The sequence below is a fragment of the Lynx rufus genome, unplaced genomic scaffold (genome assembly GCF_022079265.1).
Source record: "Lynx rufus isolate CCGP_SWC_20201006 ecotype Redwood Valley unplaced genomic scaffold, mLynRuf1.p SCAF_11, whole genome shotgun sequence".
Classification (NCBI taxonomy): Eukaryota; Metazoa; Chordata; class Mammalia; order Carnivora; family Felidae; genus Lynx; species Lynx rufus.
The window spans coordinates 50851370-50871571 of NW_025814825.1; the positions used below are offsets into that span (position 1 = coordinate 50851370).

Consider the following 20202-nt stretch of genomic DNA (forward strand, 5'->3'; position numbering starts at 1 on the left):
TATGTCTCCTCTGTGTGTGTGTGTGTGTGTGTGTGTGTGTGTCTAGACGGGTTGGAGGAGAGTGCCAAAAATGTAACTGTGACATTCACTGGGTTTCTATAGTATGGAGATACTACAATTTTGAGATTTAAAACTTCATTCAATAATAAAGGGGCCATTCCTGCAACCTCAATGTTCAGTATACATGGTTGAATATATAATGTATGGTTGAATTGAAGAATTCAATCCATAGTGGTTTGGAAAGGGTAGGAGACACTCAGGCTTGGCCTAAACTTGGTCTTGTATTTCAGGGAGGAGCACGGAAGGGTGCTGGCCAGAAGGACAATGACTCACATTACTACTTCTCAGATGCCAGGACGCTGTATGAAGTTTTCCAAAGAGGACTTGCGGTGTCTGGTAGGCCTGGAAGTCTAATCTTGACTGCAAGAAGACCAACGTGTGGTCTTGTTGTATACCTCTTCTCCCCTGTCTCCCTTCTTAAACCCAATGGTAGTCTGAGTAGAATGCTGACATACAAAATGCAGGGGACATAGCATCAGAACGGGGGGCGAGAACCAGTGTCAGACAGACTTGAATTTAAAACCAGTTCTTCCCTCTAGAACTCTCCTCTAGTTCTGCCCTGTTGCAGCAGATCAGAATTCCACACAGTGAGACCCAAGAATCTGAATCTTTGACAAAGCTTCCCAGGGGCTCTGGGAGCCAGAGTTTCCACCCTATTTAGCTGAGGGCAGCAATTTGGCCAAGAAATTGTTCACCGGTGGGCTCTTTGTAGATGGCCTCACCTTAGAACAGAGGGACGAAGCTAATCAAAGGCGAGGCTGTTGCCCGGTCAGGACTTCGGCTAATCAGGCTGAAGCCGATTAGGGCACCGAGTTTAATGAGGCTTCAGTTGGTGCCCCTTTGGGCCAATTATTTGACTTGTTCCTTGGCCGTGGGCCTCTGCTAGAATGTTCATCATTAGGGAAGTGATGGGATGCAGAATGGTATTTCCACATTTATCACCATTCTCTTACTGAGTGGGCTTGAAGAAACTGCCCCAGTCCTTCATGATGCTTCGTGCCTTAGGGGTAACAATAGTTACCCATGTGCCCGGAGTCACATGCCATTGGTGCTAGCTATCACTAGTGAGGATTTTAATACAAGGGATCCCAGCAGTAGGCCACGGGAGGTGCGTTCTCCGGGATGGAGAAGTGGCTGGGAGCAGCTTGCAGACCAGCATGTGCCGGGCTTCCGGGAAAGTTAGTGTCAGGCTTGACTTCTTGCACATTCGTGCAGCTGTTTCAGCAGAAGGAAAAAGTAGCAACGTTTCCCGTGGACAGTCTCCTCATTCATTTTTTTATTATGTCTTTAATCAGAGTGGCTCTCTCTTCCTGGCTTTCTTTCTCTTTCCTTCTGTCACTTAGGCTGGAAGTTCACTTATTTACCTCTGAATTCTTAGTAATTCTGTCTCAGAATGCTTCCTTTTGGCAAGATCCTAATTCGTCCAGCAATTTGGCTAGATCCTCTGGGTAAAATTTCCTTCACTTCCACTTTTCTATTTATAACTCTGTCTATTTCTGGCTTGGATGAGGGGGCTTCTCCGTTAGTTAGCGTTGCTCCCTAGCTGGACAACACCACTTCCGTGACTTTCAAAGCCGCGTTTACTGTTTGTTTCTAGCAAGTGGAGCTCCCAACCTTCAGCAATTAGGAAGCTTCATTCTTCTCTTGCCAAATGTATGCCACAGTTGTAAAAATATCGAAGGTGAACGTATGTGTGCGTGTGTACAGGTGTGCAACTGTGTGTGCACGAGTGCACATATGTCACTCTGGTTCCTTATGAGCCTCAGTATCTCAGAAGACATTCTATAAACAGGCTAAGTACATCAACAGGTGATTCAAGAGAGTAAATGAAACGAGGGGAAAGGGTCCCACCTGAATAGCTGTTAAAGAAACTTAGACGGAAGTACTTTTTAAGCGTATCAAACCAGAAGGTATGATAAAAAGATACTATTTAGTGTCTACTACTTGAAATGTCGCTGGTGGGAGAAAAGCCAATTGTCACAACTGCTTCGTGCAGCAGAGCTCCACTGACTGCCACAACCCCCAAGCCCTCCCCAGCCAAGTTGTTTCATTTCAGAGACTCCAAGAAAATGTCCTAAACTTGAAATTAGGATTTGAGAGTATTTATTATAGCATTATTTAAGGTGTCAAATTTGGAAACAACCTAAATACTCATACTGAGATAAATTCAACGGCAGTAGAACCCTTCATCGGATGGTCATAAAAGGCCACTGAAATCTCTGTAGAGAAGACCTGACAACATGGGAATTTTTAAATCAGATGGGAGAAGGAAGCAGGATCCAAAGTGTATATGTGGAATGAACATAACCCTGTAAAATTATACAAAGGAACTATGAAAATAAAGATCAGTGTTAATGATATTTGTGTTTGATAATTTGATATTTGATAATGATAATGGTGTTTAGGTGATGGAATCATTGACAGCTCATATTTTGATTTTTTACATATTTTTTATGAGCATACATTTCTCTTATTATAAGGAAGCTCAATCCAAGATTATCCAATATAGGTTCTTTGTGTTTCTTGTGGGATTTTACTTATTCACATCATATGGGTTGTCCATCCTGCCGGTTTTCTTCAAATGTCTGTTCCAATAAGGGTCACATATTCCAACACCGAAACACCCTGAATGTTTGAAAACATTTCCTAAATGTTTCAAATGTAGTTCCAAATGTACTTCCTAAATATTTCTAATGTAGTTTGTAAAAACTCTTTCTGCCTTTGAGAACTGAGTACTTACTGCCTTCGAATTTTGTTCATAAGAGTAGCTCACATTCTTACTGGATTTCTCCTCCTTTGTGTCTTGTCTCTTCCGAATCTCCTGCTATCTTCTATGGTCCAAAGGATTTGCAGATGGAGCTGATTTTCTTTTAATGTTATGTTTTTAGATAATGGGCCTTGCTTGGGATATAGAAAACCAAACCAGCCCTACAGATGGCTGTCTTACAAGCAGGTAAGTCATGCCCATGGTATTGCATAGATTCTTACTGTGGTATTCTGAGCTACTTTGGTCTCTTGACTGCTTTTCTTTTTTTTTTTTTTTTTTTGCCCCCACCCCCACCCCCGTCTTGTAGGTGTCTGATCGAGCAGAATACCTGGGCTCCTGTCTCTTGCATAAAGGATATGGGTCATCAACAGACCAATTCATTGGCATCTTTGCTCAGAATAGGCCAGAGGTAACCATGTTGAAGTTAACTCCAGAAATGAGTCAGGGCTAGGTCTAAAGACTTAAACCCCACCCTGAAACCAATACTGTTATACTTGCTGATGACTTACCAAAACTATTTAAAGACCTCCTACTCTTTAAATATTGTTCCAGTGTAAAGAGTTACACCTCAGAGCCTCCTTAATCCCTGGTTGAATGTCTAATGATCTAAGTTGGTAACTGGATTTCTCTTATTTCCTAGCCCATTATGATTCACTTTAAGTCAGTCTCTGCCAAATGAGGAGAAAGTAAGGACGCTGTGGGGAGCTGGCAAATAAGAGCTTGTGGACATTGTAGAAAGGAGGGGAGGTGTTTGTATTAGAATTGGAACATTCATGTTGTACTTGAACTTGTCAAACAAGGTACCCATTGCTACTGAGAGTGGCTATAACCATCTTTATATAGTGAGTTGAAAGAAGATGTAGACATTAAGATGATTGGACTCAAGCTTTAGTTAAGTCATTAGGCCAGTATCCTCAGAGAAAGCCTTTGTATGCTTCAGAATAGTTGGAAGTCCTATGCTTACTAGAGCCAGTTGCTTAACCTAAAAGCTGAGAGGGCACTGGCTGTACTTTTGGGCGAATCTACACACTCCACTTTGTTACACCCAGCCTCAATAGGAAGGGATATCCTTGACTCTAATTTAGGAACTTAATGCCAAACCTGGTATATTAGTCCGCTTGTGCAACCACAACAAAATATTACAGACTGGGTGGCTTAACAATAGAACTTTATTTTCTCATGGTTCTGGAGGCTGAAAGTCCAAGATCAAGGTGTCAGCATGTTTGGTTTCTACTGAGGCTTCTCTTCTTGGCTTGCAGATGGCTGCCTTCAAAATGAGTCCTCACGTGGCCTCTTCTGTTATCCTTGGTGCCTCTTCCTCTTCTTATAAGGACACCAGTCATATTGGATCAGAGTTCCACCCTTAGGACCTTATTTATTACCTCTTGAAAGGCCCTATCTTCCAAAGCAGTCACATTGGGTGTTAGGGTTTCAGCATGATTTTCAGGGGGGTAGGGGGGTGGACACAACTCAGTCCGTAACACCTAGACTGACATTTAAGGCCCACCACTCGCAGATGCTGACCCACCTTTCCAATTCATTTTGTATTAACCTTCACGCTTCTTGATGTATATACAGTGATGTTGTGCTATCCTTTGTTCATCCACTTCCTTCTTCCCTGAATGCCTGCTCTGCCTCCACCTCCATAGTCAAATCTTACCAGTCCTTCAAAGCCCTGCCCCATTTCCATCACTTTCCCCAAAGTAGTCCCAGATGGCCTCTACCCCACCCCAAAAGTGATCCCTCCTTCCTTTAAATTCCTTAAAACGAATGCTTTCTGTACCTCTTATGGATAGAACTTACTGCACTTCCACCTTTGGATTTTGGTCCTTTGTGTAGTAGTCGTCTCTATGCCTAGCTTATCTCCTTTATTTAGCTGTACTCTACAGCATTAGCAATGGAAGTCTCTAGGGCCCCACGTGATTTCTTTTAACACGAAGGCCTCAAACAAGCATTTGTGGGCTGAATGACTGAAGTAATACTCTTCCCTTTCAAAGCGTTCTCTAGTTCTTACTGGAGCTTTTCTCCATACAGTGGATCATCTCTGAGTTGGCTTGTTACACATACTCCATGGTAGCCGTCCCCCTGTATGATACCTTGGGAGCAGACGCCATCATATACATTGTCAACAAGGGTAAAGCTTTGCTATTAAATTATAACTTGATTCTGTGTTCATGCTGAGTGATTCCTCAATATCTGCTTTGGTTAACAGACTTGGAATGCTATGGCCAGAATTTGCTCAAGTCTTTCCTGTCCTGTAGTACCGAGGATATAATTTACAAGGAAGTTACCAAAAGCACAAGCAGGGATACGTACAGATAGAAAGTTCAATAAAATGTTCAAGGTGGCACGGTGTGACAGTATAGTTTAGAGATAAGATGCCTTACTTTGGCCACACTGGATAAAAGGTCATCGAGTGAGTGACTGAGTCATTTAATTGACTAAATCACTATGGAACTTCTGATTTCATTTCCTATCATTGTAAATCCAAGTCAGTACAGTTAGCCAGCATGCACCAATGTCCATGGTGAATTTGTAGAAAAAAATTACCATGGTTAGAGAAATAAGTACAAGCTCAAAGGTCAAGTAACAGCTCTTTCACATATCCAAGATCTTACCTTCTGTCCCAGAACTAGTAGGTTGAGTGAGTAGACCCATTTAAACTATAAACATAATCAGCAGTTGTTGTTTTTTTTTTATTTTTACAAACAACTATCACAGCAAATGCTAACATTTAGAATCATAAAATGTTTGTCTGCTAAAATCCCATTTGTCCCTTTTCTCTTCTACTCCCTACTTCCCTCCCCAAAATAAAACACAGTGACAGGACCACACCTAAGTGATCCATGTTTGTTGTCTGTATTCTTAAGCAGAAAGAATTACATGACTCTAGAAACTGCAAACTGTGTTGGTAGCATGCATGAAAACTATGTGCTTCTGTTTCAATTAAACTCATTTATTATCGATGGAATGCTTCAGGTTTTCTGCATTATAAATCTGATTTGCAGACATAATCTCCTTTGGGTACCCACTAGCTTTGAAATTTTCAAAAATCTCTTCCTTGTTGCAAGGCAATCAGGTACCTAGCAGGGCATGAAGGTGACCTCTGGCTCTGTTTCTGCTTCCAGCTAATATCTCTGTGGTGATCTGTGACACTCCCCAAAAGGCATCTCTCCTGATAGAGAATGTGAAGAAGGGCCTCACCCCAGGCCTGAAATTGATCATCCTCATGGATCCCTTTGAGGATGACCTAAAGGAAAGAGGAGAGAAAAATGGAGTTGAGATCTTATTGCTGTTTGATGCTGAGGTATGGGCTTTAAATTCAAATAATAGCTTTAAGAGGAGTAAATGAGACTCATGCCGTGAAGTTTGAGAATTATTTCTCTAAAACAATTCAGAAGCCATGCCAGAGGAGAAGAAAGGTCTGTGGTCAATGGGCACAGTCTTCTAAGTGGAGGATTTATGAATACTGAGGTCAGTGGTAGCTAAGGATGAGGGTCCTGGAGTCAGGTTACAGGGTTCATATTCCAGCTCCACATCTATTAGTCAGGTGACCTTAGGCAAGTTTCTCCACATCTCCCTTTTCCCCTCTGTAAAATAAGGATGAAATAGTCCCTAATTCACAGAGGAGTTGTAAAGTGTTAAATGAGTCAATCTATATAAAGTGTTCAGGACAGCGACTGGTATATAGTGAGCCCTGAAATGTCAACTATTCCTATTATTCAGAAAGATTTAGTAATGGTCCTAGATGACTGGACCTCAAGAATACAATGGGAAGTTCGGACATCTGAAATCTGCCCGCTTGAGGCTGGTATTCTAGGGAAACCTTATGTTCTTCCCTGCCTGAATATTGGCTTCTAGGCCTAACCTGGGTTAGAGCATTGCTTTGATTCCCACAGAAAAGGGAGGTGTTTACATGGAAAAGGAAAGAGAGGGCTGTGTTTGTCATAAGTCTGTCCATCTTAACCAATGACTTCCTTTCTTGGCTTTCTGTTCACGTAGAATCTAGGCAAAGAGAACTTCAGAAAACCTATGGTAAGTTTTCTTCTGCCCAAAATTGAGTCTTGCCATATTCAACTCCCAAAGCTCTTGGTAGATTAATCCTTTGTGCTTCCTCCTCTAGCCCCCTAGACCAAAAGACCTGAGTATCATCTGCTTCACCAGTGGGACCACAGGTCAGTGCCCATGAAGCTGTCCCAGAGGCCTCTGCTCAGCCAAAAACATAGTGTGAGTCACCACTGGTCTGGTAAATATACCCTATCCTTAGGGTCATACAACCTAAGTTTTGAGTATGGATGCCCACATGGAAAAATGTAAGTATAAGCAAGTAAACTTCATGGAACACACGGGAGGTTTTTCCATGCTATGGACTTCAGGAGCCATACAGATGACATCACAGTCAATTTTCTTCCCCAACCACCACTCTCTCAACTTGACACCACCAGAATGGTTTCAATCAAGGTGACTCAGGGACAGTTCTACACAGATCAGTGTGTGCCCATCCCTACCCCTGAAGCTACTTATCTGTTATAACTCTGAATAGATTTAGATATGGCCCCATGTGCCAGTTTGTAATGTGATAGCTAGGAAATATAGTTAGGTCTGAAGTCTTAAACATGAAAAGAGTGCAAAGTTGGGGGGTGGGGGGTCACTTGGAGTTTTATTTTCGACTGTTGCAATGTGAGATTGTGGCTGTACCCTCTGTGGTAGTAGAAGTCTAGCAATGTTGTCAGCAGTAGTGTCTCTGGGTGCATTAATCATTCATAAACGGAGTCCTATACCATTCATAAAAAGACAGAGTGACCAGAGAAGCCCTTGACTCTCTGGAACAGAACCATTTGAATGCAGCTTCTTATTTCACAACCAAAGGCTACCTGTTAGTTATTTAAAGGGTCTTTTTTTCCATGTCCTATTTCCTACAGGTGACCCTAAAGGAGCCATGTTGACCCATGAAAATATTGTTGCAAACAGTTCTGCTTTTCTCAAATGTGTGGAGGTCAGTGGTCAATTTAAAAAGAGGTAGTCATTAAAATGTAAATCCATCATAAGATTTTAATCTTGATGTTAGAGGAGGCAGAGACAAGAAACAAAACAAAACCAAAAGCCACGTTAAAGGCCTGACAATGAATCAGTGTGGACAAATACTGGTGCATCTTTGTCCAGAGGACTGTGCATTTTCCAGCCTTGGTCTCTTAGAATCACTGCATGTATCTACACTCAGTGAAGTTAAGGAGCACCTTAACTTCAGTCATACAGTGCAAAACCTGTGCAACTATGTGTGGCAATCCTGGCAATTTCTTTAAAATTAAAGAAAAAATTTTGTTGAGATATTATTGACGTATTAATTTCAGGTGTACACGTGATTCCATATATGTATGTACTGCAAAATGGTCCCTGTGATAAATTCCAAGTCCATCAACACACATAGTTTTTTTTCTTGTGATGAGAACTTTTCAGATCTACTCACTTAACAACTTTCAAATCTGCAACACAGTATTATTAACTGTAGTTAATAGGAGCTGCTTTTAAATCTCCTTTAGAATAGAAAGTTAGCACTAATCCAATGGTGTCTCTTTCTTGTTCTGATCTATAGTGTATTTTCAAGCCCACCACTGAGGATGTGTCCATTTCCTACCTCCCCTTGGCTCATATGTTTGAGAGGATTGTACAGGTGAGTGACCTATGTTCCTACCACGTATGTGAAAAGGCAGTCTTGATTAGTAGTTCCATGTTTATTTCAAAGGCAGCTACACAACATTTGTGGTCCTTTCTCTAATCGGAAAGAAGCACACAGGGAGCTGGTGCAGTTGAGTCCTAACCCTGGCATTTACACTTCACTTGCTGCAAGCCTTTCTAGTTGTGTCTATGTATGTCCAGCAGAATTAATGGTTGCTCCTGCCTTTACCCAGGGGCCTGTGAGTCCAGTGACGTCATAGCCAGGAGCTTACTATCTGCTCTCAATTCTATTTTGAGATAGGAATATTGTTTCTTCCTTTACATTTTATTTTGGTTAGAATTTTTTAAAAAGATCTAGGGTTAGGGGCACCTGGGTGGCTCAGTCAGTTGAGTGTTCGACTTCGGCTCAGGTCGTGATCTCACGGTTTGTGGGGGTGAGCCCCGCATCGGGCTCTGTGCTGACAGCTCAGAACCTGGAGCCTGCTTTGGATTCTGTGTGTGTGTGTCTCTCTCTCTCTGCCCCTCCCCCACTCATGCTCTATGTCTCTCTCTCTCTCTCTCTCAAAAATAAATAAACATTAAAAATTAAAAAAAAAAAAAAGACCTAGGGTTAGAGAAAAGGAAGTTTCCCACAAAGGTGCAGAGAAGAAACATTTGATCCGGGTAAGATGTTCAGTTTGTGTCAAGGTAGAGCCAGTTAGGATCATATGAATGCCAGAGAGCTGCCTTCTGTCAGTGGACTCCAGGCTTGTCAGGCAATTCTGGGGCTGATTTGAGAATGGAAAATAGTGCTGGCCTTCCCAAAACACATGCAGTAGTATGGATGGAAAATCCCCTCGCTGCTACTCACTTAAATACCTCTTCAACCAGTTTATCTGTTGATGCATGAAATGCCAAAATAAGCAATTCAGTTCCTTGGGCTAAAGTATTGGCATCTGATTAATAAAATATGAACTCTAATAAGCATACTTTTTCACATTCTAACACCTCCGACATTGAGATAGTCTTCCAACTGTAGGCATGTTCTGGTTTCAGTGGCAGGGTTTTTCTTAGTGCTACATGATGGACGGTCTCTTACAAAGGACAGTGTCTCGAACTGTCACTCAGAGCTACAGGTGGAATAGGGTGGGCCCTCCATCTCACGGTCTGTCTTCCCTGTCCTGCCACCTCAGTAGAAATGAGTTTCCAACCTGTCTTGGGCACAGGCTTTCAGAGTTCTGGGTATCTGAAATTTGTGGGGAGGGTGCTGTACAGAGAAAAGTGCCTGTGGATAGCAACCTAGTTCCTCAATTCTGCCCAAGACAGCCCCCCTCCCGCCACCATGAAGTGGGCCTTTGGCTCTGAGCTCTGCTCTTTGGTTTTGCTTTTAGACTGTCATGTACTCTTGTGGTGCCAAAGTCGGTTTCTTCCAAGGAGATATTCGGTTGCTTCCTGATGACATGAAAACTCTGAAGCCCACAGTGTTTCCTTCTGTGCCTCGACTACTCAACAGAATCTACGATAAGGTGCCAACCTTGCTTCTGCGGGGCTTGCCCTGGAGATGAAGGAACGGTCTGTGGCTTAGGCCTGACTAAGGTTTTTAGGGACTTTACGTTGCTAAGAAAGCTTTTCCACATACGCCCCCTACTCCGCATGAGCATCCACCTAATAGCCACATTCACAAATGCAACTGTGAAAAACCACAATAAATGAAACTCCTTTCATGTGGATAAGATCGTTTGGACCAGATCCGGAGAAAGAGCTCAAGTCAGGGACTTAGGGAGCCCCTCAAAATTAATCTGACTTATTGAGGAGTTGTTACTCTGGTTTCATAATGCCTACAGGCTCTTGAGTTTCTTGCTGAGGTACCAGGCCCATGGGCAACATTTCATATGCATTCCACTATCTAATCCTTGCAAAAACACAGGAAATCCCATCCACACTTACTATTTCCAACTTCCAGCTGAGGAGACTGAGCCTTGGGGAGGGGAGAGGAGGAAGAAAGAAAAGAAAAAAAAAAAACCTGGCCAGAATCATAACCAATAAGGGTTTGGGCCAGAATCAAACTGTCACATAGTAGTTAGTTGTCATTGATCGCTGCTCTATTTTTCATTAGACTTTACAACACGGTGATTTTTCTAATTCAATTTAATCATTTCTCCTGCATTCATTAGCTGAGATTCTTCTAGAAAGATGTGACAAGTGTTCTTTCCCTTTATTTATCAGTCTTTAGAATAATGAATTGGTGCCCCCAGAGATCTTCAGAAATGACCAAGATTTTTCATTTGTAATATTCTGAACTCGTGATTTGCATAGTTGTATGCTTAATCCATTTCAGTCATTCTTTCTGATGTTCAAATCATCCCACCATCGAAGTTGGGAGCCCAATCAAGTTCTTCATGTGTCCTTTTGACATAACTCCCCGTAACATGTCCCAAGCTTATCTTTTGTGTTTCTCACCCAAGTCTTGGATTGTCTAGCTTTTCCAGGGAGTCCTTGGAACTGGGATTTGAACCCAGGCAATATAGTAATAGAGTCCAGGCTCTTAATCAGATATTTGATCATCTCACAATTCCATAGACATGGGATCCCCGAGGAAATAACACATGGCCACTCTGCACATGCTTTGGACTCCACCCCTGAGATTCTAGCATTCCCCTTCACACTTGTGAATCTCAGTACTATCTTGGGGCTTTGGTGATAGGGCAGGCAGCATTCTAGCACACAGATGACCCCTGAATATTGAAAGTGCTAGTTTTAACAGAATTGTTAACAACCCTAACAGCTGTCGGCATGCTACGGAATTATTAGATTTGGCGGCTGTTATGGTTTTGGTTCATGTTATTAGACATTTTGACTTTTGATAGTTTTTTAATGATATGTTAATACTAAACACACAGCTTACTCTGCAACTTATTTTAAAAATGAAGGGCTTTATTACTGTGACTACAAATTCCAGCCTCTGTCAGTGATATATTAGGAGGAAGTTGCCTTGTGAATGATGAAGATAAATCTCTTAAGGTTGAAAGAGGTATCAGGAATGACAGGATGCTGGCAACATTTGAGCGTAGATCTCGGAGAGAGTTGGTGAGATATTGACAAAATGATGGTACAGGCATAAGTAGATGCCTAGAACCTAGAGCACAGTTGGCATTAGGGGCTAAGGATGAATAGCTCAATTTAGCTAAAGGCTTAGAAATGGAAGTGTAAATATGGAAGATGGCTAGAGAGTTCTTTTCCAATTTTGAACTGGAAAAGAACTTTGATTTCCTTGAATCTGACTTCTGGTAGGATGGAGTCCTGAAAGCCAGAATATGGGGTTCAGGATTTCATTTTGGAAGTAAGGGATTTCTTCGAGTTGTACTTGAAGCTCTCCTTTGGCAGGTACATGGTTTATAGATTAGTCACAGTGAGGCAAGAGTAAGGGAGTCTAGGGAAATAATGAGCTGGCAAAATGGTGCCATAATTAAGTCCAAAGGGAATAAATAAATAGAAAAATCTGTTGGGTTTTGTATGGTGTGGTTAAACAAACTTTAGTTACAGAGAAGAGTGGTATTTTTCCATATTTAATGTATATAAGCATTATAGGGCAAGGGGAGGGAGAGATAGGAGGGAGAGATTCCTAGGCCTTTCTTTGATCTATTAAATCAAAGCCCTAAAGGTGTTGCCCATTGAGCTGTTTTTTATCTAGTACCCCCAGGTGATTTGGTAGGCAGATGTTGACAACATTTTGAGGACACGCTTATTTCAGCTGTCAAAGTTGTTTGCCAAGGACAAGGAATCTGGAGGAGCTGGAATTCTGTACCTATACACTCAGTGCACTTATTTCTTAGTGTGGCCCTAATTCTCTGGAATCATTATTTAGCAATGCAGTTCATGACATGAAAGTCACTTCTGTATGAAGCAAGAAGGCACTATCTTTTGCTCACTGGTGAATGGCTTTGGTGAGTATCTCCAGTAGGTTTCCAACTAAGAGGAACTATCATTTTCCAGGTACACAATGAAGCCAAGACACCCTTGAAGAAGTTCTTGTTGAACCTGGCTGTTTCCTGTAAATTCAGTGAAGTAAAAAAGGGTATCATCAGGCGTGACAGTTTCTGGGACAAGCTCATCTTTGGAAAGATCCAGGTAGGTTGGTTGGGTATAGGACAGAGCCAGGCAAATATCTGGGCTTCCTGCTAGCTTATCATACTTTGCTTTTTCTCTGATGGCTGAGTGTCTCTTTAATGGGATATCCTTTCACACTTACTGGGTTTACTCCCCTTTTGAGGTGAGGTCTCTCTGGGACAACTTTGTCATTAAAGGAAATTGGTCAAAAAGTAGAAAATGGATTTTCTTAAGTTTTGGCACACAGTCTTTTTCTCTTGGGTGGTCTGTTGAGATTATAAGTAATGTGAAGCATCTGGGAATATAAATCATCTGAGGAAATTTTTAAAAACTTGCAAGTCTAGTCTCAGCTAGGGATGTAAGTGACAATAAAAGCTAACATTTTAAGTGCTTTTCCTCAATGGCATGCCCTAGTGTAAGTGCTTTGTAAATTAACTAGTTTAACTCTTATAAAAACACTGGGTAGGCTGTTCTACTCATTTTGCAGTGGAAGAAACTGAAGCCAAGGGCATAGGTTTCAGCAGCTCTTTTGTTTCTCCTGAACAGGACAGCCTTGGCGGGAGGGTTAGCCTCATGGTCACTGGAGCTGCCCCCATCTCCAGCCCAGTTTTGATGTTCCTCCGGGCGGCAATAGGATGTCCGGTAAGCCAAGCACCTTCTTTGAAAATAGCCTATTTCACTTGTGCACACAAAAAGCTCACTCTTTTAAAAACGAAAACGCAACTGAAAAGCACCAAAGAGAGTGTCACCAAAAATCTCAAAGTCAAGAGAAAATAGCCTTCTCTTTATGCATCTGTATACATACATACGTACCTTTACATAAACTGGCATCAGTTTTAAAATACTTGTTAAACAGTGCCCCATCAACATTGGTCCTGGTCAAATAAAGACCAGCATCATTTTAATGGTTATTAGTTTATTGGATGTACCTAAGTAACTAGTCTCCTATGGATGGGCATTTAAGTCGCTATTTTTTCACTGTTATAATCAATGAAGTGATAAGGATACTTGTGTATCCTTTAGTATTGATGCAAATACCAATTTAGGGTATTAAATGCCTGCAAGTAGGGACTACTGGGTCAAAATATATGGGTTTTTTTTTTCCCTACATGTGAATGTAGATTATCACACTTCCCTCCAGAAAGATCTTGTCTTTTTATACAGTCCTGTAAATAATGCACGAGATCTTATTTCCCCCACATTCTTGCCATTGTCAGGCTTTCCCAGTCATTTAAAGCTTAGCCAAGCAGATGTGTGAAAAGTCTCACTGCAGTTCTATTTCTTTCATTAACACTGAACATCTTTTCTATCACTTAATGGCACTTGTATTTCTTTCAGGAAGTACTCTATTATTTTCTTTTAGAAAAATGGCCAATGGATAATAAAGTTCTCTTTCACATTGCTTCTAAGAGTTCATATAGTAATATTTGTTTTTTTGTGAATGTTTTTCCTAGTCTCATCTTTTTGCCTTGTGTATTGCTATATGAAAGTTTCAAATGTTTACATAATCAAACTGATTCATCTTTTCTATTTGTGGTTTTTGAATTGCTTAGATAGGACTTCCTAACTCCAGTATTTCATAAGACTGCTTTCATTCCTATTTTCTGATAATCTCATCGTTTTACTTTTTCCTAATTAAGCCTGTGTTCCATCTGGAACTTAGTACAAGTGCTTGGGTGTAGACATTCTCTCTCTCTCTTTTCCCCCAAATAGCTAATTAGTTCATCCATCTGACCAACATTCATGGCACGAATGAAACATTGTGTCCTCATAGTGTCCCCTTCTGTATATAACCACCATCAAAAATGATTCTAATTGATGGCCAAGGCTAGAGGTCATCTACTCTTTCAAATTAGCACCCTCTTGGTCATTCTTAATGACTTCATTTCCCTCAGCCCCTAAAACCAACAGATACGTAGGTCCTATTGTCACACCCTTCCTGGAAATGCCCTCTTCTCCATCTCTACAAAGTCTGCCTATCACAGGCCCCCTCACTGCCCCCTCCCACCCCGCCCCAGTGCAGTAGCTTATGTGCTTGTTTGCCCCCGACCAGCAGATTGAAGGTGTTAGGACACCAAGTATCTTCCAAGCCTCAGAGACCTTGCCTTCCTCATGTCTTTCCACAGGGTATTGCCACCTCATGCTTTCTCTTGAGTAAGTCTCAAACCCTTCTTTGGTTTCCCCAGGTGTTTGAAGCTTATGGCCAAACAGAATGTTCTGCTGGCTGTACATTTACATTACCTGGAGACTGGACATCAGGTAGGTTCTCCATCTACTGGGTGGGATATGCAGTTGTTGGCAGGAGGGTTCTAAAGGAACTAGAGCTTGAGTTAGATAACCTCAGTGCTTTGGACAAATGTGGCAAATGCCAAACTCAAGTTTCAGTCCAGACCTTTCTATCTTGGCTATCCAGCATTGGCACTGGATGACTTTTCAGTTTTCTTGTTTTAGAGTCAATCCATAAATAAGTCAGAAACATTCCTGGACATTATCACTGTTTCATGGTTTCCCAGCTGATTCAAAGTGGTGTTTTCTAGGCCACGTCGGAGTCCCCCTGGCTTGCAATCATGTGAAGCTAGAAGATGTGCCTGACATGAACTACTTTTCAGTGAACGGTGAAGGAGAGGTGGGTAGGTTGTGCTCTGTAGTCATGCCCAGACATCCATAGTAAATCTGTTTATGTCAAAAAGAGCACACAACTGTGAGGAGGAGGAGACTTGGGTTTGACTTGAGATCTTGACCAAGGAAATGGACATCTCTGAGTCTCACTTTCCTATCCCCTACAACAGGGAGTAAAATTTGGTGGTCTTCACGCTGTAGTGGAAACCATCAAATGATTGGAGGTGGGAGCAGGCGTTTTGTGAAGTGCCTCTGCTGGGAGTTGCAGCCTTTCCCACTGTTACCAGCTTGTGCTGTCTTATGTGCAGATCTGCATCAAGGGCATCAATGTATTCAAAGGATACCTGAAGGACCCTGAGAAGACCAAGGAGGTTCTGGATGAGGACGGCTGGCTTCACACAGGAGACATTGGTCGTTGGCTCCCGGTGGGTGCTTCTTCAAAATTGCCAGGAGCCTCTGTCGTTGGACTAAAGAGAACTACCTGCTTATAAGCAAGACAGGCAGAGATATGAATAGATTAATCAGCTGAGGCAGCTTAGAGGAGTTATGTCTGAATCCTACCCGGCTTGTGGCATCCTCATACTATAAAGAGAAGAAAATACAGTTGAAGAACCTAGGCTGGCAGGTGGGAGATCTGTTGTTCTAGACCCAGCTCTCCCATGGACCAAAAATATAATTCTGAGAAAGTCCCCACACTACCAAAGGCTGAGCCTTATTAGTCACTTCCAGATGATGTCTGTTAGGCTGACTTGATGGCTAATTTCTGGAGTCAACCTCCTTGATGGTTCCATGGTTGGTTCAGTCTATTGTCCTACTTAGAGTGTGATCATGTGGATTGTATTTGCCACTTGCCCAGTTCTACAATTTAAATCCCTAAAACCCTAAGCTCCTCAGGCCAATAAGCTCAGAGAAATGAAGCTGCACATGACCTCTGGTGGCTGGTCAGAGAGCCTTCGCCAGCCCTGCTTCAGTCTCACGAAGCACAATAATTCACTTGATTAGCACCATGAAGCTATCTTAGCTTGCTCCAGGATCTAACAGGAGGGATACATGGAAGGGAGTCAAGGAGGGGGAGATCTAACTAATTCAAAAGTCTTAAGAAAGATAACTCCTTCCCACAGGGTGCCTGGGTGGCTCAGTTGGTTAAGCATCCAACTTTGGCTCAGGTCACGATCTCCCAGTTTGTGGGTTCAAGCCCTGAGTTGGGCTCTGTACTGACAGCTCAGAGCCTGGAGCCTGCTTCAAATTCTGTATCTCCCTCTCTCTGCCCCTTCCCTGCTCATGCTTTGTCTCTGTCTCTCTCACGAAAATGAATAAACATTAAAAAAAATTTCATTTTAAAAAGATAAGTCCTTCCCTATTCCTGAGAGTTCTGGAAATGGAATAATTGGAAATTACGTTATTTGGAAACTCACAGCTGCAAAGCTTCTTCATTAGATGAGGCAACCATTTACACAACTTCAGCAGGTCCTGGGGATGTTTTCCGAGGTTGCACGTGGACCCTCCACAAGGACATAACACTATAGGTTATTGCTGGAAGCTGCTCCCCTCCCCTTTCCCCAAAGCCAAAAAAGAGAAATGAAAGCTTGCTCAAAAGTCTGTAGCGAAGTCAAGATGTAGAAGGAAAATACCTGTGACTTCTTCCCCCTCTACACTGACATCGTTTCTAGGGCTCAAAAACACTGATGCTGTTTTCTGTTTCATATAGAATGGAACTCTGAAGATCATTGACCGTAAAAAGAACATTTTCAAGCTGGCCCAAGGAGAATACATTGCTCCAGAGAAGATAGAAAATATCTACATCAGGAGTAGTCCGGTGTTGCAAGTTTTTGTGCACGGGGATAGCTTACGGGTAATATACTGTTTTAACATTAGCCATTTTCAGGCACAGGCCATGCCGGTTCTTGTAGCTACAGGAAATCTGTATAAATGGGTTTAGGATGAAAAGATTTGAGTTTATAAAACCGAAGAAATGAAGCCACAGTTCAACCCTCAAATAAGGCAATACAATGTAAAAAACAAAAATGGTTTAACTATGATGGCATCTGTTGTCATGGTTACACCAATGGGTAGTCATTTGATAAGAAACAGCCCCATGTCACACTTAGTTCCCACTACAGTGGGAGTTCCTCTGGAGCTACAAACTATATATACTGTGTGTAAACTTAGCTTCTGGGGAGTGGGCAAGGGTTGGCAAAGAAGCCAGAGATGCTTTAGGCTTCAGGCTGAACACTGTTTCTTTTTGAGTAATCGGTATCGAATAGAACATTTTTGTAAAAAGATATTGAGTAGGAAAATGGGATCAGAGTTCCATGAAGGTTTTAAATGTATGGTGAGAAAAGAGTTGGACACTATATTGAGCTGAGGTCTTGGGAAGTATCTATTACAAAGATATAATCCTGCTGTTGTCATCCACTGTGGGACACCGCTATCCTAGCTCTCACGTGTTCTTGTTCCTGGTTTGCCTTCCACAGTCCTCCTTAGTGGGAGTGGTGGTTCCTGACCCAGAAGTGCTGCCCTCCTTTGTAGCCAAACTTGGGGTTAAAGGCTCCCTTGAAGAACTGTGCAAAAACCAAGTAAGTCTTGCTTAAGAAAGTTCTATGCATACCCACAGGGCCCACCGTGGGAGAGTAAAGGCCCCACCAACTCAGGCACCAATGATGCCATCCTCTCTGGAAGGACTGGCTGTTCTTGAACTTAGGATAGGTGGCTGTAGCTGAAATTGACTGGTTTTATTAGATAGGAGGATAGGATGGGATGGGGAATTAAAAACAAACGACAGCAAAAACCCTCTATTCTTTTTAAAGTATGAATGTGGAGAATAGAGAATCAAAAAATACCATCCAGAGAAAATTTGCTAACATTTAGATTTGCCTTTCCTTCTCATTAGTCTTTTGAGCATTATTAAGCATAAAATGTGCTTGTACATACATACACCTATATCCTGCTTTTACCCTGATGACCTTTTGTAGGCATTTTGAGTTGGTTCACGCTTAGCTTTTCTTGTGGTCTCTTTTTCAAATAGCCATGCTTTAAGCTTGTTTTCTCTTCTTAGGTTATAAATAAAGCCATTTTAGAAGACTTGCAGAAAATTGGGAGAGAAAGTGGTCTTAAATCCTTTGAACAGGTATGTACTACTGAGGTTGTCTAGTTATCTCAAGTCATACTAGAAAGTTCTAAAGTTTGCATTTATAACAGGGTTTTAATGTAGTTCCCAAGGAATTAATTTGAGATTTTGTACCATTAATGCATTAAATACAAATGGCAGTGACTTTTTATAGTTGCTTGTAGAGTCCTTTTTGCTGTCAATTATCCGTTCTCCCCTCTCATTTCCCAAATTATCAGTTTGGGAATGGGCATGCGTTACTGTTGTCTTTATCCTTACTTCATCAACCCCACTTTTATAAAGTTCTTCACATAGCACGCAGAAGTCTCTGCAGAAAAGTCTGAATTACTAATAAACGTGTGTGTGTGTATCTTCTCTTCCAGGTCAAAAGCATCTTTCTTCATCCAGAACCATTTTCCATTGAAAATGGGTTCTTGACCCCAACATTGAAAGCAAAGCGCGGAGATCTTGCCAAGTACTTTCAAACCCAAATCAATAGCCTGTATGAAAATATCCAGGAGTAGGGTAAGGTACTTGGCAGCTGGACGGGGCTCAGTGGTAGCCTGCCTTGTAGGAGTATGGACTATGGATAAATACTAATCTTATGTTCATTTTTTGTCTTTCCTCCTATTATTTTACCTACTAAATTAATAAAAACCATAGTTTTGGGGCTTTTAAAAAATACTGAGAGACTTATCATGTAAAAGCTCAGCCCTGAACTAAACAAATTTGTCCTTTCCATCTTAAATATTGCTGACATTTAGGTTTTGGGTCTACTTTTATCAGCATACCTTTATTCAAGGCCCATTTGTCATTCTTTGTCCCTCCCCCACGATCTCTAGCCTAAGTGACCACTAGTTCAAGAGCCAAAATGACTTCTTCCTTATAGTTTTACAGTAAGCCTAACTTGTTGACAGTCCCAACACTTAGGCCTTCCGATGGTTCAAATGAAGAGACCTGTAAGCTCTCAAAAGTGGTTTGTAATTCATGTTTTCTAACGATTCCACAAAACCACTGAAATTTTTAATCAACCTTTTCTTATAACTAATATTAAGAGACAAACTTCTATGTACTTCTGTGTACACGAACATCTGTCAACAGAAGGGAAGTGTGATCATACTGAACATTTCGTAAACTTACTGGTTTCTCTGACTGGGGAGAATTAAAAAAAAGTGGGCCTGTAACCTGTCCAAAAAGAATGTTCATGAAGTGTTCTCTCCAGTAGTATCTGGTGACTAAATCTGTTCTTTACAGTTTGCTGCTGAGCCGGAAGCTACAGGGGAAGGAGTTTAAACTTATGTCAAGTGCACTTTTCCAGTAAATGAAGCTAGCACTGAGGAAAAGCCTCCTGAACTGGGAACAAAGGCCTATGGACAAGCATGAGGCCTTCACAACAGGCTTATCTTCTGGGAAGGAACTGACTGATCTTTACTGGACTCCAGTTCCTGCTGTACCTCACCCTCAGACAACACATGTTGCTTCCACTTGTAAAGTCTTTAAAATAAACCACTGCAAACACTTACATTGTGGGGTGTGCTTCCTCACGGACCGTGATGAGAATCAGAATCAGCCTTAGACAAGGACCGCTTAACAGTCAAGTAAGCTAGTGGCTCCCAAACTGGGCTGCACACTAGAATTCCCTGAGGGGTTTAAAGAGATACTAACAATGGCTGGGTGCCTCCCTAAGGATTCTGACTGAAATGGTCTGGGGTACAGCCCGGGCAGTGGGATTTTCAAAAGGTCCCTAGGTGATTCTTGTATGCAACCAGGATTGGTGGCTACTGAAGGCAATGTCTAGAGAACCAGGCCTTCTCATCCCACAGCTATGAATGATAAAATAAATGCCAGCCGAGTCCCAACTCCAACCAAGCACATAATTCATCATTTC

The 20202-nt window shown here is 41.8% G+C and overlaps 1 protein-coding gene across 3 annotated transcripts in view; it reads left to right on the forward strand.

Moving 5' to 3' along the window:
* ACSL5 (acyl-CoA synthetase long chain family member 5) overlaps window positions 1-19830 on the forward strand; it is a 40246-nt gene extending 20416 nt beyond the window's left edge. Inside the window, exons 3-22 of one of the 3 annotated variants that reach the window (XM_047073438.1) lie at window positions 291-396; window positions 2949-3013; window positions 3135-3236; window positions 4862-4961; window positions 5956-6134; window positions 6830-6862; window positions 6951-7002; window positions 7750-7823; window positions 8421-8498; window positions 9874-10008; window positions 12476-12610; window positions 13136-13231; window positions 14776-14848; window positions 15127-15215; window positions 15517-15633; window positions 16917-17060; window positions 17683-17784; window positions 18264-18335; window positions 18698-18844; window positions 19569-19830. In XM_047073438.1, coding sequence (XP_046929394.1) covers window positions 291-396; window positions 2949-3013; window positions 3135-3236; window positions 4862-4961; window positions 5956-6134; window positions 6830-6862; window positions 6951-7002; window positions 7750-7823; window positions 8421-8498; window positions 9874-10008; window positions 12476-12610; window positions 13136-13231; window positions 14776-14848; window positions 15127-15215; window positions 15517-15633; window positions 16917-17060; window positions 17683-17784; window positions 18264-18335; window positions 18698-18838 — 1893 coding nt within the window. In that variant the 3' untranslated portion in view covers window positions 18839-18844; window positions 19569-19830. The remainder of the gene's footprint in view (window positions 1-290; window positions 397-2948; window positions 3014-3134; window positions 3237-4861; window positions 4962-5955; window positions 6135-6829; window positions 6863-6950; window positions 7003-7749; window positions 7824-8420; window positions 8499-9873; window positions 10009-12475; window positions 12611-13135; window positions 13232-14775; window positions 14849-15126; window positions 15216-15516; window positions 15634-16916; window positions 17061-17682; window positions 17785-18263; window positions 18336-18697; window positions 18845-19568) is intronic. The other 2 variants (XM_047073436.1, XM_047073439.1) reach the window with 2 other exon arrangements.
* Window positions 19831-20202: the final 372 nt, after the last annotated feature.